This window comes from Apteryx mantelli, chromosome 7, assembly GCF_036417845.1.
Source record: "Apteryx mantelli isolate bAptMan1 chromosome 7, bAptMan1.hap1, whole genome shotgun sequence".
Lineage (NCBI taxonomy): Eukaryota > Metazoa > Chordata > Aves > Apterygiformes > Apterygidae > Apteryx > Apteryx mantelli.
Genome location: NC_089984.1, coordinates 40,002,882 through 40,018,357, shown reverse-complemented (window position 1 = coordinate 40,018,357; position 15,476 = coordinate 40,002,882). Strand labels below are relative to the sequence as shown.

Below are 15,476 nucleotides of genomic sequence, written 5' to 3'. Positions count from 1 at the left end.
GTGATTACTAACTCAAAAAAACCCGTATCTGAAAGGGTATGATTGCAGAACATGTACTCCAGCAAGTTAACAATGGAAGGAATACAACTAACCATTAAGTTTAATTACCAAATATCTAGATACAGCAGCCAGAAAATTCATCCTGCAGTTTGTCAAATCTGTCTAAAAATGAGATATTTGCTTAACATGTAGCAGCTTAGGAGATTTTTACCCTTAGGATATTTGTACACTGTTTCACAGAAAGGAAGCTGTTCAAAATGTATAGTCTTGTATTAAAAACAACAACAACAACAACAGAAAACATTATTTCACTTTGTGGAATACTACAATTTTCTGTTTCAGTTTATTTTCTTTTAAATATTGCAAGTCACTGCATAAAACCATCTTCCCACTGGATTCAATGGCAGATTTGTCTTTGCCTTACTGCTCCATGCTCCACTCTCAAAAACTTTAATTCATATAACAATCTTTATTTGTGTGAATACTTTTACCTAGCTCAAACAGTATCTAGCACCCAAGATGAGGTCACAGAAAGTTTGGCACAAAATTGGTAGGACTCAAACTTGATCCCATTCAAAGCTACACCGGACCCCAAAACTTCAAAAAGCCTACTGCTAATCCAGTGGCTTAATCTGGCTTGACATCTCTCTGGTTCCCCATTTGGCCTGGAAACATCAAGCTGTGGAGATAACAGTTTGAGCGAAGGCATGTACAGACCCCAAACATGAGTCCAGTTGTCCAGTTAATAACACTCAATGTTCCTATCTCTATTCAAATAGAAAACTGGTATAACTATAAGGATGTGCTCCTAATCCAGAAACATCTGTGCTCTTTAACTTACGTCTTTAGTGGTGTCTTCTTCTTTTTTGCGGGCTTATTTAAGTTTTCTCCTTCGGTTCCATTTGTTTCATTGGCACTGGCTGGTATCTCAAAAGATGCTGGAGATTTAGAAGGTGAGCTGGCTATCTTAGAAGACGACTTAAAAGGGTCAATAGAGTCCTCGCACATGTCTGGCTCAAAATTGTAGGTTTGTTGAGGCAATTTGGGAGATTCTTGCATTTTCGTACTAGAAGAGAATGGGTTAAAATTGGGATCATCCCACTTGTCAATATCAAAAGTGTAAGAGCCTTTTGTGATAGGGATGTCATTTGGATCAGCGGGTGACTTGGTTGGTGTAGTTGGAGCATTTTCAAGCTTTTCCACTGACTTTTTAGTCTTTGGCCTCCGTAGTGGCATTTTGGCACCAGGCTTTTTACCTACTTTTTTGGGAGCAGGAGTGCTCTCTTGCTGGTCTTCACTGGCACTCTTTTCTTCAGAATAATCAAATTCGAGCCTCACTGCAGGGCCTTTGACTGGAGGGTCTTCTTGTCCTCCAGTGTCAGGTGGAGTCACCTCCACAGCCTTGGGTGCCGTTGTAAGAGGTAGTGTTTTCTTATTGGCAGTGGGGGAGTTTTGCACTTTGCTGCCTCCGGCGCTAAATGCACTAATCCCTTCAAAACTGTCTGGATCTAAAGGGTGGGATCCTTCAGGCACAGCTGGGGCCTCCTGTGTCTCAGCAGAGATTTTAGAAGGTTCAGTACATTCAGGTTTTACTGAGTCAACCTTTGTTTCAGATACTGCTTTTTCCTCACCTGGGGCAGAATCTACTTGGCTAAGGTCAGATGGTTCTTGTGGTGTTTCCTTCACTGGTGGAGCTTCTAGAGGCTTTTTTGCTGATTGCTTCTTTTTCAGGGAAGCTGGCCTGGGTTTCTTTGTTCGCTTGAGGGTACTAGAAGCACTGCTTGAACCAGTACCGTATACATCTGCTGCCGGTGTTAGTGTCTCGTTATTGCCAAGGTAAGACGCTCCATCAAAATCGCTAGCTTGCAAGCTAAGAGACCGAGATAATGTAGATCTGGAAACTGGGACAGAATCAGTAGACTTTCTTCGTACATTCGCTTTGGGGTCACGATTCTTAGTTTCTGGAGAGCTCGGTCCTAAGGCATGGAACGAATCAACCAACTCAATGTTATCAAAGTCCAAGTTGTAAGTTCCACTGCTGGCTATTGGCTTGTCCTCATCGAACACAGTGGAAAAAGAATGGGAAGGGGGACGGAAAGGGCTTTCTTCAACTGATTCACTGTGTGACACATCAGTTATGGATACAGATTCTGAACATAATCCTGTGGGAACAAACACAACACTTGGTGAATTATAAACATTTTAAAAATCAGAGCTTAGTAAGCTCTACTATAATCTAATATTAATATAAATAAAAAATAAAGCAAAAGGTTCAAATCATACAAATGGACCAAGAAATGATTAAAGGACATACAAACTGAAGCAATAATTGCAATACATAGTCTAGATTGATGGAGGGGAAGAGTAGGGAGGAGAATCAGTTCTGTTCTTTCCACTAAAGGATTCAAGGCAAATTTCATGAAAATACAAAATAGGCACTTGTAAAAGCCTCTAGAGCTTAACTAAGTGAGAATTAGTTTAGAGGACAGAGACATGGATATAACCATAACACATGCCAAATACCAGAAAATCTGAACATCGAGCACTTTATCACTCACATTGTATACTATCATAAAGAGTCCACTGAATTATGTCAGAGCTCTTCTGCAGTAAATTTCCTGAATTGCCTGGTCCTTCAGCAATTACATGTTGATCCGTAAGTTTTGCTTCTCATGAGCTATTTTCACCAATTTCCCAGAGGAAAAATCTATGGAACGTGACTTCCTCTCCACAGCCCATCAACGCTGCTCCTTTTTCTGCCCCAAGCAGTCAATACATTCCACTTTGACCTCATAATTCCAAATTTATAATGAGACATTTTTACCATGAATCACTGAAAATTTCATATGAAATAAATTACGGTAAAGATAAGAAAATTAGTCAACCAGACAACTGTACAAATATTCTCAATTGCAAGTCTTCCATAAGAAAGACCACTAGAAACCACAGATAATTTAAAACAGATTTCTCAAAGTGTAGTTTTAATTCAATGATGAAAAAAGAATTTTATACACAGAATTATAGGCTAAAACTCTTCAGCCAAAAATCTTTTCTTTGTAATTAAAGATTTGCTTATTGAATGGAATTCTAAAAGGGTTTATAAAGGTCTCTCTACTTGGGATACAACTACATTGGACAAAGCAGAAAAATATACAGTATATATCTAAAAGGTAAAAAAAACATATAGCTAGGAAAGAATTAAGATGATGGTCATTTCTGCCTTCCAACACGTTCAAGTTCATTATCAAAATGTTTTACAAATCCCAAATATGGTATGTCCCTGCTGTCATTGTACTGCCATGTATGTGAACGTGACAGTCAGTCAGTCACCTTCACCAGTGTTATTCGTGCCCCAACCAGGGTATCAGAGAGCTGGGAAATCCCTCCAGTTCTAAAGAGACAATCCAAGCTATTGTAAGCTAGCTGGCCTGTACCTAGCGGCGGAGCTCTCCCTGATGAGCACAGCAGCAAAATGCTGCAGTATTTCCTCTTGAAGCAATTTTGGATTTTTCATGCTTTCAATGCTTGTATTCTACAATTATAGAGAAAAATACAGTCAAACCAAAAATGAATGCTTTGCTCATCCTTAAACCAACTCAGGGAAATTTCTACACATCTCCTTCATTTCAATCTTGACACGTTTTGCAAATTAATTTCCATTTTGCCCAGTTACATTCATTAATGTTTGTCATCAAGGCAGCACAGACAATTAATAATTACTTTTAGTCAGAAGCTATGAATGGATTAAGAACAGAAAAAAAGAGGGGTTTTTTGTGTCTTAGGAAGTTATATGTCTGCATAGAGATTACAAGAATTATTATTTATGAATATAAAGAACCGAAATCTTTGAAGAAATCAGATACATTTCCCCAAGAAGCACCTTAGAGTGGCATCAAGCACTTTCAGAGATTTTCAAAGAAATGACAGCTACACAGTTTCTAAGACTGTAAAATTTACTCAGTTACATCAGTTAAAAATAATGTTTTACTATGCTTTTCTGGTAAATTAATACTAATGAGGTGAAAGTACTTCAGGAGAGTATATTTTTCTCCTTAATCTCCACAGGGTTGTGCTCGGTTTCAGTCTGGCTGAATGGTTATTAAATAGACCTGGCTGGCCAGCTGTGCTGGTGTTCATTTCACAGACACAGACAGACACACACACACACACACACACTCCCCATCAGACTTCTGTTAAGGGGAGTAATCTGTACATTTTACACCAAAAGAGAATGGAAGACACTTAGATGGAATACATTAAAATAAACACTGGCATCTCTCTAATATGTCAGTGGAGTACAAATCTAGGTCAGCATGAAATTAAAGGGGGATCTGAACAGGAAGTCTTCAGAAAATCATTTGTTGTTTTCATTACAGCATGCGCCAAAAGCCTCAATAGGATTGAGGCCCCCTTGTTCAAAGTCAGTACAACATGTATGTAAAAAAAATAAACGAGTTAATGCCCTGCAGGACTTAGAATCTCAGAGACACAGAAGTGGTAGAGCTGGGGTTAGGAATACATCACAGAAGCAGAGAATGTACAATGTTTTCCAGCTATTCAAATTAAAACATTATTCAAATTCTGTGTGCTCCACATATAGCGCAGCACTTTAATCTTATTTAATTGCTCATTTCATAACTTCCTCCTAACCAAATCCTCTCCTTATAGTATAGATTTCTGTAGAAGGCAGCTTGAGTCACTACTGTGATATTTTTATTGTTTCTTTATGAAACAATATGTGAAATTGTATGAGAAAACATAGCTTTTGGTAGAAATGAAGTGCTGTTATTGTACTACTCTTCCTGCATTACATCAGAATTGACTCCACACTACTAACAGTAGAAAGGCAGCAGAGGAAAACATGAATGGTACCCACTACTGCAAAACAACACAGCTTTTTTAGTACAAAGAGATTTTAAGACCATTCTTTCCTGGCATTAAAAGCATATCCAGACAGCAGTGCAATTTATCTTTTTACATTGTAGAATTAAGCAAAATAATATTATTAATTACAGTATTTTATTAAAATGAAGTTTGATCACAAAGGAATGTGCTACAATACAAACATATCTATGTAAATTAAGGCAAGATTTGCCCTGGGAAGAGGCCCTAGAAAGAGGTTTTAAATAAGGTTTATGCCTTGCATTGGCCCATAACAATATACTGACAGGCCACTACAAATTATACTGGTAGCATATGCCCCCAGGTAGATATCAGATACTATAAAGCATTCCATGGACAACTGATTCATGAGCTACAGTAGGGGAAGTTATGTTGTCATAAAGAGCAGGTGATCCCTGAAAAACCTCCCATTACATTCATTAAAAACAAAGGTCCAAATTCTGCTCCTTCCTCAAGGAAAATTCTATAATTTTAGGGAAAGTTTGTCTGGATCAGGTATGAAGAAAAAAAAAGATCAGACTTCTGTCATCAAGGCAGTGAGAATTCTAAGCAAGAGCTGGATGAAGTGTTTAATGCTTGGCATTTTCATCTATCACCTACTATGGCAGAAGCAAAAGGAAGCTAGAAGGCTATTATAAAAAAACCCAAACTGTTCGCATTAATAAAAAACATCTTCTATTGTTGGTATCATCAAAAAAGAACCACTAATTTATTTTTATGAGCAATTACAGAGATGTTAACTTCTGTTTTTGTTGTACATTATAATCACCTAGATTTTGATAGCACTTCAGATCATGATAGAAAAGCTTCAATGTCCTGCAGCAGCACTGAGGTAGACAAATACCTCATTTAACTCAGCCTTCTTTAAAAGACAAAAACAAAAACCTACAACACAAAGTAGTCTGAACAGTAACAAATCTCATGCATGTGGTCTGATTTGTCCACTGATGAGGAAATCAAAATTTTTATGACATTACTATCACCGCTGTTTTATATCGAATATGAAAGGATAGGAGGCATTCATAAGTTTAGATCAAGTCTAGTATTATGGCTTATATCTGAGTCTATCTTCTTACAGCCTTAGGAAAAAAATGCAGAAAGTTATCAGCAGTACTTGCAGAAAAAGCTACAGAGGTAGCCAAAGCAAGGGCAGAACCTGTTTCATTTTGATGTAGTATCACTTTTTGCTTTTCTCTTCCTCACCTGCAGTTTCTTCTATACCTGCATCCCTTCCTCTCTGAACACTAAGGTACCCACGCTGTGAAGGACCGAGGATGCAGCATCTTGGGGTATCCTGTACCACAGTGCAAATAGTGCACTTTTCTGATATGCATTCACAAAAGAAATATTTCAAAAAAATCTGGAGGCAACTCCAGATTTGTTCTAAAGATATTTTCAGAGGAAAGCAAATGAAACATCAGCACCAGCTACTAGCTTACTGGACTTAAATTTTGGTTATTTCTTTATGAATAATGAAAATATATTAAGGAGTTAAAACATATAAAGTACTTCTAGTTATTTTAACATATTTCTCCCTTTAAATTATGACATCTTATGGTTGAGCTGCACTGTGTGCTAAGACAGTTAAGTATTTTTTTCCTTTGTTGACATAACTCTAAAATAGGGGGAAAAAAACAAAAGGCTGAAAATAGAAGGCCTTAACACTGGTGACTTGCAAACAAAAAAGAACATTATATTGAAAGGCTTAGAAACAAAACTTAACCAGACCTAACAAAGCAAATCAAAAGAAGCTAATGTTTCTAAACAAAAACAAACCAAAAAATACCCTTGAAAGATAAGTATGACATACAGACACCCCCACACACACTCCATTATAATGAATCTCAGTACAGTATTAATGACAAGCACACTTGGCCTACAGCATATAGGAATTGGAATTATCTAACATCACACATTTTGAAACACAGTTGCTTTATTTCAAGTTCCTGCTTGTTATGAAAAGTCTTTGAACTAATGAAATCAGTTAGCAGCACTGTTTTTTAAATTTTTGTAAAAATACCTTTGCCATTCATTCTGAGAGAAAATGCTGGATATAAAGTTCATTTTAATTTCTTCTGTATCAGGCTTCACGAGGAAGAAGAATATTTTCCATGCCAAAAACTCAGTTTATTTTTGTCTGGGTCATTGTATCTCTACTGGTAAGCCTGACTTCAACTCCCCAGAGAGAGGAAGGAATAAAATATAGGTCTCCCATATCTTTTACCAGTGGGCTATAACACATAGAGGGGACTACAATTCTTACAGCTCTTCTGTGTATATAACTTGATGTAATCAAACAATTGGGGCAAGCAGGGGGAGATGAAAAAAAGCCCCTGCTGAGGCAAGCATTCCTGGCCAGAAACAGGGAATTTGGGAGCTTGCCTTGGCTTGGAGAATTTTCTGGTGCTCAGATGCTTGGAACAAAGGAGAAGAGGATGCTGCTACAAGGAGCTGATGAGACAGGCTGGTGATCTGCCATCTCCTATGCATTCATTCTACCTGAACAGGATCAGCAAGTATTGGGGAGTGTGTGTTTAAAGCACGTGGCCTACAGAAAAGCACCTCAAACAATAATTTAAAATACTAGCAACATTTTAAAATACAAAGCGGCCTCAAAGTCATTTGCCTCAACAGTATAACCCATGTTCTCCACAGCAAACAAAATATTAATGGAGGAATGGAAGGGCTCATTAGTGACACTTTGTCAGGTTCAGAGGAGCTTTCCTAAATGCTCCGTTACTCCTCTGTTCCTCCAGACTCTTCCCCTGACAGAGGCCTTCTCCTTGTCCTGACTCCCCTGTTCTGCTCAGGCACAACAGTTTGCTGCTGATGGACTGCAGCCATGCAGCAGGTTTTTACACTGCCAGGAGCTGGCACAAACCCAGGATGAATTTCACTATATTTCACTTTCATCATATTTATTAAGCTAGCACTGAAGTCAAGCTAATTAAAAACTCTCCTTTTGGCTTTCCAGCAGCGGGGTCCAGCTGTTGCGCTAATGATATCATGCAGCATAACTGCAACCGTCTGCAGAAGTAGCTACTGTCAGTCATAGATGAAATAATCCTTTAAACACTTACTATGCTTCCTTCTTCCACCCAAACACATGCTCCATCACCAACCTCACTGAGAAGACAAAGTCATGTGGCTGGCAAACCAGAACACCCAGCTGGATGTTGCTTTCTCTCACCGTGTACCAGGCTCTCCAGTTCCCCATATTCCTTATTCCTCTTTTAATGAAACCTGTTTATTTAGTTACAGTCTTAGTAACACCAATATCTTCTAAAAGATTTCAGAAACAAATGCTTTGTGTTGCCCTCCTACATTTGAAATCTTTCTGCATTACACATCTTCCTTTACTTACAAAAATTACCCTGCATCTTGCATAATTTTGGAATGCTGAACATAGCTTTATTATTTTGCAGTAACTTGCCTCCCATGGACAAGTTTTATCTGCAAATGAAATGTTTTAATCTTTGCAGCACAAATATATCAAATGGTCTTTAATAGAGTACAGTTCACACTGGTTATTAATAGATGCATTCAGTTTCCTCTCTTTCTTCAGGAATATCTGAAAGAAAGAAGGGGTAGATTTGGGATATAGAGAGAAAAGAATCACATGTAACAGGGAAGCACATGTGTAATCAAAGGTTTGAAGATAATCTACTGCAGTAATTAAAAACACACGTTAATCCTGTTTATCATATCCAATCTTTTGTTCTCTCAGCACTTAAATTATTTTGTAATCACAGAAATTAAGACCAAAAAATAGAAAAGAAGATGAGGAAAATTGTTTGCTACAATGAAGAGGGATCTGTAACAGGAGAAAGGGAAAAGTGTCATATTTCTTCTACTTCATTTTTATTTTGTGGAATCAGTTTGTCAGACATCTTTTTAACTTCTTATAAAGACATATCATAAATAATGATCTCAAAGAGTGTTCCTTAATGCATAAGTTCCAGAAATGCTTCAAGTGACTCAAGACATTTCCAAGATGTATTTTTCACTTCCCCAAAGATCTAAATCAAAGCTCAACGGCCTTTATAATCTATTCACCACTCATGGATTTTGCTTCACCCACTGCTAAACACAGCCACTTCTAGAGTGGAAGCTTTGCATGGCAATCATTGCATGGCATTGCTATGCATCCTTCCAAATGAAATACAAATGAACTTTAGTCTGCTGAGAGTAAAATTACCTTTGTGGAATTTAGCTAGGTGATCAAGCTGTCTTGCCTCTCTGAGGGAAAAAAAAGAAAGCATGATAGGGAATTTGATCTTAAACTGTAGAGCTGTCTCAGACAAAGTTATTTGAGACTCCTTGCTAACACAACGCTTTCTACTCTGCTATATTCCATTACCCAATTTGTAGATCAAAGAGCACTGGTTTTTCAATGCAATATTCCCTTTTCAAAGGTTACTTTGTCATTATGTTCCAATTTTTATACATGTGTATTATACACACATTCACACACAATGCTGTGTTACTCCTGCATTGTATCGTGGAGCTAATATTAATATTTCTATTGACACTGTAAGAGCTTTTTGTTTACCTTCTATTTCAGATTTCAGTATATTTGAAAATAATATTTTATTAATTGTCACTATTAGTGATGTTAACCTAAGTATCTGTATCTCATACCTCCTTTCTCTAGTCATCTGACTCTGTAAAGCTCCTAAAATATTGGGAGAAGGGAATGAAGTTCTATTGATCAGGAAATAAAAAAGTTTTTCTAGTTTTCCGTTATTATTTCTCAAATATCATGGACTGATTCCCCAATGCTTTATTCCAGGAGGAGTCAGGGGTTTTCCTCTCAGCATGGATAATACCCAACACACACAAACTAATCTTCTAGGAAACTTTTTATTAGCATCCATTCCTTGTCTGTGCTAACACAGATACCTCCCTTTAGTTTCATCTTCTTCAGCAACCAGTCCTACTCATTATGTGCTTATTACCTGCATCTTCCAAGGGCAGCTGGGGTCTTATTTCTTGTTCCGCTATGTCTGCTACAACTGCTGCTGCTGCTTCAGGAGGTGGTTGTGGAGGTGAAGGTGGAGCCTTTACTGGTGTGGTGGACTCCGGGGTCTCAAATGCTTCTTCAGAGTCAGAGCTCCTGGGTAAAACCAAACAAAAGAGAGAGGGAAAGAGAGGGAGGGAGGGAGAAAAAGAGGGAGGGGGGGAGAGAGAAAGGGAGACAAAGAGAGAGAGAGAGAGAGAGATTCCTTAACAGTCTTGACTAGTGAGCAGAATGAAGATTCACATTTGTAGAGAACAAGTCATACTTGTAAGTACAGGCTTTCTGAGCTGACGGCATAAACCTCAGCCATCAGGCTATCTCTGCATTTTCCAAAGACAACCCACAAGGAGATTTACATCACAGTATGATTTCTAGAGTGGAATATCATGTTCATGGTCTTCTCCATAGAAATCTTTATGTCACTTAAGATTTCTTTGTGTTACAAAAACGGACATACATTTGGAAATAAATCCATCCCACAGAGCCTGTTTTCTACTGTAAAGGAGGCTCAGCCATGAAGACAACAACACTAGAATGTCTGTATTAGTTTCCGAAAGTTTCTTTGGTGCAAGTGTACAAACTTCTCAAGAGAATTTCATAGCTTCATCATTTCATAGTTTCAAAGAAAGACTCTAAAACAGCATCAAAGTTGTGTGTGTGCTCCTACAGGTAGGAAAGCACACACTGAGATAACTGAGGTGCAGCAAACCTTTGTATATCCCATTACCATGGAAATACTATATTTGATTTTAGCAGAATTTTTCCATAGCCCTTTAGGAACAGTAAGCATATGAGTTTGTCACACAAGGTAAGACAACACTGGACAACGCATGGAGTCCTGGTATTGTCAATAAACCATTTCCACCCCTGCGTGCTTACGCAGGCCCAAAAGAACAAAAGGACCACAATGGGTTGGTCCAAGCACAGAAAGGAAACAACAGTACACAAAATGGAGCCAACCAAATGAAATGCAAGCTTGAAAGGAAGCAACTGTACAAAACGAAGAGTAACCTAAACATTAAATGAAAGTTTGCATTGCAGAAGGACATATAATTTGCTCTTACAGGAGCACCACTTTAGGAAACTGCCCTTCTAGATCTGAAAGCTATAGATTTTATTTGTTCTTAAACCAAATTGAGACTAAATTTTAACTTTTAAAAAATTCTTTTTGAAGCTTTTTTGCTAGCAAAGAGTGCAGTAACAATAGTGTCTTCTTAAATATTTAGCAAGCATTTCTGCTGGTCAGAAGCATATTTTCACCCCTGGTCTGCAATAACATGAATTGAATGACATGCCAGTTTCCTGAAGGACAGGCCTGACTTGCCAAGTTCCAGGGACTCTTTGCAGGGCTGCAGTCTCCTCCACCTCTCACAGCTGTCCACATCCAGCATGCCCACTACAGTAGGGACAAAATTTGCCATTAAGTGAAAAGCCATTTCATCCCCAGAACCATTCTACAAGCCATGCTGATACAATACACAGAATTGAGAACTCCTCACACTTTGTTCAAGTTAAAAAATAACTCTGAGCTGCCAGATTCTGTTTGGTTTCTTGAAGCTCATGGCTATTTTAGGCAGTTCCATGTCAGAAGAAGTACAAGTACAGGATTTGCATTCTATTCCATTTGCCTAAATCTCTCACAGCATGAAGCCTTATGCATTCTGTAGAAGAAAAGACACTGATGTTGCTCCTGACAGCTTAAGGGGCAAAGCAGATTCGATTCTCTCCAGCTGCCTCTGCAGTTTCTCAGTGAGGGCTCCAGTCTTCTCACTCATTGTCATGGTGCATGCCACAGCCTGGAATCAACCTCTACCTCTGCTGTCATTTGTTGTCTGATCACCTCCACATCAGCAAAGAGTAAGGAGCTTCGGATGCTTTTCTTTCTTTTTTTTTTTTTTTTTTTGAGAATTCTTTTAGCAAGCTTTTGTCACTATCTAAGGAACTGCTCAAAAATAGTGTCTGGCTATCAATTACATCTACTGCTGCAACTTTGTGTCGCTGCTTAAACCATATTCACTCACCAAGCTACAGACCAGAACAGACTAATTGGAAGAGGTGGGGTGTGGCATTTTAAATTATATCCCTTCAAAGATGCACCACTCCTTAAGTTCAAGACATTTTAAGCTTAAGAATAGCTACAAACAAAGAGCTTTTGTAAATAAAGTTACACAATAATTATTCAGCAGAAAAACGTTTTCTTCTTTCACAGAGCTGTTTCAGGAAACTTAAATTGAAGAATCACACAAAAACAGAGTTAGTTTGACACCCTTCTAGTATAGAGATGTTTCTTGCGTCATAAAAATAAATCTAAAAAGTTATCACCTAAAACAAAAAATTAAAGGCAATGCAAATCTCTCCGGATTTCATGTGACTGTGACAAATAGTGTTGATCTGTAATCATAAAACAGTAAGAGTTGCATATGTTCAGACCCTTTTTTCCTAACTCTCTCTATAGCAGGTATATCAAGTAAATAAAGACGTATATAATATAATGGAAAATGAAAAAAATCTCTATTTTCATGTGCTATTCATGTCTGCAGCTGTTTTGTAAAAACTGACTTAATGGCACAGTTCTGTGCTCTCCTTTATTTTAATGATAGAGACTTTACTTATGCTTATCTTCCTTTTAAATGAGTACTTGGTCTCTTCCTTGGATGAGGTGGACATAAGCATTTCTTCAAACAAATGAAGAATTTGAAGTAAAGAGAAATGCTTGGTTTTTTTAGTTTATCATGTGAATATGAACTTCCATTCTGGGCACTTCCTGAGCCTGTGGACAGACAGTTCCAGTTTCTAACCTTCAGCACACAACTTTGTTTTGCTACAGTTTAAGAATCACAAAAAGATTCTGATGCAATACTGCTAATTTCCACCTGCACACCCCCATGAGCAGCAGTGTAACCAGTAAGAATTGTCTTTCTTTAATGAAATGTCGCTGAGTTTGTTATGAGGTGCACTCATGCTAGCAAAATAAGATACTTGGCAAGGAAATAAGAAGGGATGCTCAATACCAGAAAAAGGTTCTCTGTCATAGCCAAAGGGTTTATGGAAGAGAGCATAAAGCCTGGAAGCTCATACTAGAACCATGCTCCAAGGTCTATGTTACGTATCCTGGAAACCTGATACCCTGTCTTGAGTCAAGTCAGTTTGCGTAAGTGGAAATATGCATGCTCTCTTTTGCATAAGGTAGTTTTAAGACTACAGTCTTATTTTCAGACTGTAACAAAAGACTTTCCCAGAACAACAGGATTTCCTGTGAAACAGAAATTGCATATTTCAGCCAGTTCTATTCATAATTTTTTTTCTCTCAGAAATACAAGGAATATACAGAAAAAGTAATGCTGCTCTAAAGTTCATGACATAAAACAGACTGTCAAAAGGTGATAAGCTGTGAGAATCAGCACCAACTCAAAGTAGTACTGCCCTGCAAGGAGCAGCTGCCACAGATGCCACTGTGGGCCAGCTCTTACTAAGGAAGAGCTCTTATCTCATCTAGAATATTATTCTGAAGTCTGAAGTTCCAGTCCAGGATGAAGCAGGTTGAGGTGGGAAACATGGATTTATGAGATGGAAAACTCTTGCTGGTCCTGGTTTGTAAAGTTGTTGAGACAGGGCATGCAAGTGCAGAGCCTAAGTTTGGAGGACTATTTTATGGGAAAGCAATGAAGGATGGAGCATACATTCATGCGTTCTTTTAGTCAACTTGGGAAATTAGTGGGAGCTTGCCATGATAATATTTCATAGGTATCTTTCCATCTGTATCCTTTGGGTTTTGTACATAATGGACAAAAATGTAAAAAGTTATGGATAGTAGAAGCTACAAAATAATTAGATAATAGAAATCAAGTACAAAATGTCTAGAAATATTCTTCCAGTCCATCTCTTTTATCTTCCTTTTCTAAAGATGGTCAGTAAACAGCAAATACAACACATACAGACTTTCTGCATGATGCAGAGCAGCAAGAAATGCAAGAATCATACTACATCAATACAACCCTGGCAACACTATATCAGCTTGTGAAGCGGGAGTGCTCCCACTCTTACCTGGAAACTTTGGGGTCTCACCTGGCCTGTTATACAACTTTCAGGAGAATATAAGGAAGGGAGGGTTGACCTCTCTTCTTCACCTTCGGCCTTGCGAAAATCCAGCCTTATAAGGTATATTACCTTTTTTTCAGTAACCCACAGATGCTTATAATTTTAGGTCCTCCCTTACTTCCGAATGAAAAATAGCTTCCTTGTAACTGTAGCTGGAAAGCACTCAGTAAGAAAGAAAAAGATTTCTTCATTCCACTGCCTCTGTTTTCCCTATTCAAGCATTACAGTCACTAAAATGAGGTAATTCCTGTTGTCACTTGGAGACTAGGTTCAGTAAAAAATAATTTGCAACAGAGCTGTTACAATGCCTTCAGCCATATCAGGAACCCTGTAATTTGTCTCAAGTTTTTCTAATATTTACATTACAGCAGTATAAGCAGTGTAAGCATACATTCAGGTTTTATTTAGCAAGAATGGGAGAAAAGGATGTCTGATATTTAAAACAAACAAAACAAGGGGCCTATAGTAGAGCTTTTACAAAAGGGCTGAGGTCAGGAGTACCATCTCCTACTGATGAATCCAATGTTACTTCCCTTAAAATCAACTCTATACTGACTTTTTATTTACCATATATCCTCCTTCAGAAAAAAATCCATACCTAACTGCTTTATGGTGCACTGAACTATTGGTATGTGCTGTGTACATCTGGAGAGGAATGGTTGTGTAATATTTGGGAGTTCTGAAGCCAGTAGTTGGATTCCCTTCATCTTCTAAGAGCGCTCTGTGCTGGGAGTGGGGAGAGTGGGATGGAGCCAAAACAGTTGCTTTCTACCAGCTGGGGACTGCAGAACCACAAGTAACAATATCAAGACCAGCTTCACGGTGCTCTGTTCCACCAGAACTAAGCAGAAGAGCCTCTGTTTATCTATATTTAAACTCATATATTTTCACCCAAACTTTACTCTTCACTCAGAACAAAATAAGACAAATTTGCCTTATTAATGCACACAGCCCAGGTTGATTGAAGTCTCTCATATAGAACATACAGACTGTCAATCAAACCTGCAGCATTACTGATGCCCACCCGGCACTCCACCAAACTGATCCTGTTGTTTAAACATTGCCCTCTAATTATGTGCAGGACTTTTGGAAACTTGCAGAGAAAGTGATTGTCTCAGAGATGAGTAATTTCTCATATTCTCATGTCCTTCCTCCATGATGCTAAGCTACTTGATCAATTTAACTAGCAATAACTTCCACAGATTTTTCTTGACATATAGTTGTAGTCCTAAACACGTGAGGGGGTAGAGAGAGAAAGGGATACTTTGTGTTTTTTCTTCATCTCACCTTTGCATCTACAAGTTCTTGGCATGTGGCTAGAGTTGCAGTTTAGGGCCCATGTAAGACCATAGCAGAGTCATCTGCAGATTTGTTCCCTTGGGCCTTAGTGATCACATAAGAATGCACAAAGCACATGCTTCTGTTAACAAATGGACATCTTGAGAACCCCACAATG

The 15,476-nt window shown here is 38.2% G+C and overlaps 1 protein-coding gene across 1 annotated transcript in view; it reads right to left on the bottom strand.

Moving 5' to 3' along the window:
- TACC2 (transforming acidic coiled-coil containing protein 2) overlaps positions 1–15,476 on the bottom strand; it is a 133,436-nt gene that overhangs the window by 36,915 nt on the left and 81,045 nt on the right. The window contains exons 7-8 of the mRNA XM_067299616.1: positions 9,861–10,018; positions 842–2,162 (exon numbers count right to left, since the gene is read on the bottom strand). Coding sequence (XP_067155717.1) covers positions 842–2,162; positions 9,861–10,018 — 1,479 coding nt within the window. The remainder of the gene's footprint in view (positions 1–841; positions 2,163–9,860; positions 10,019–15,476) is intronic.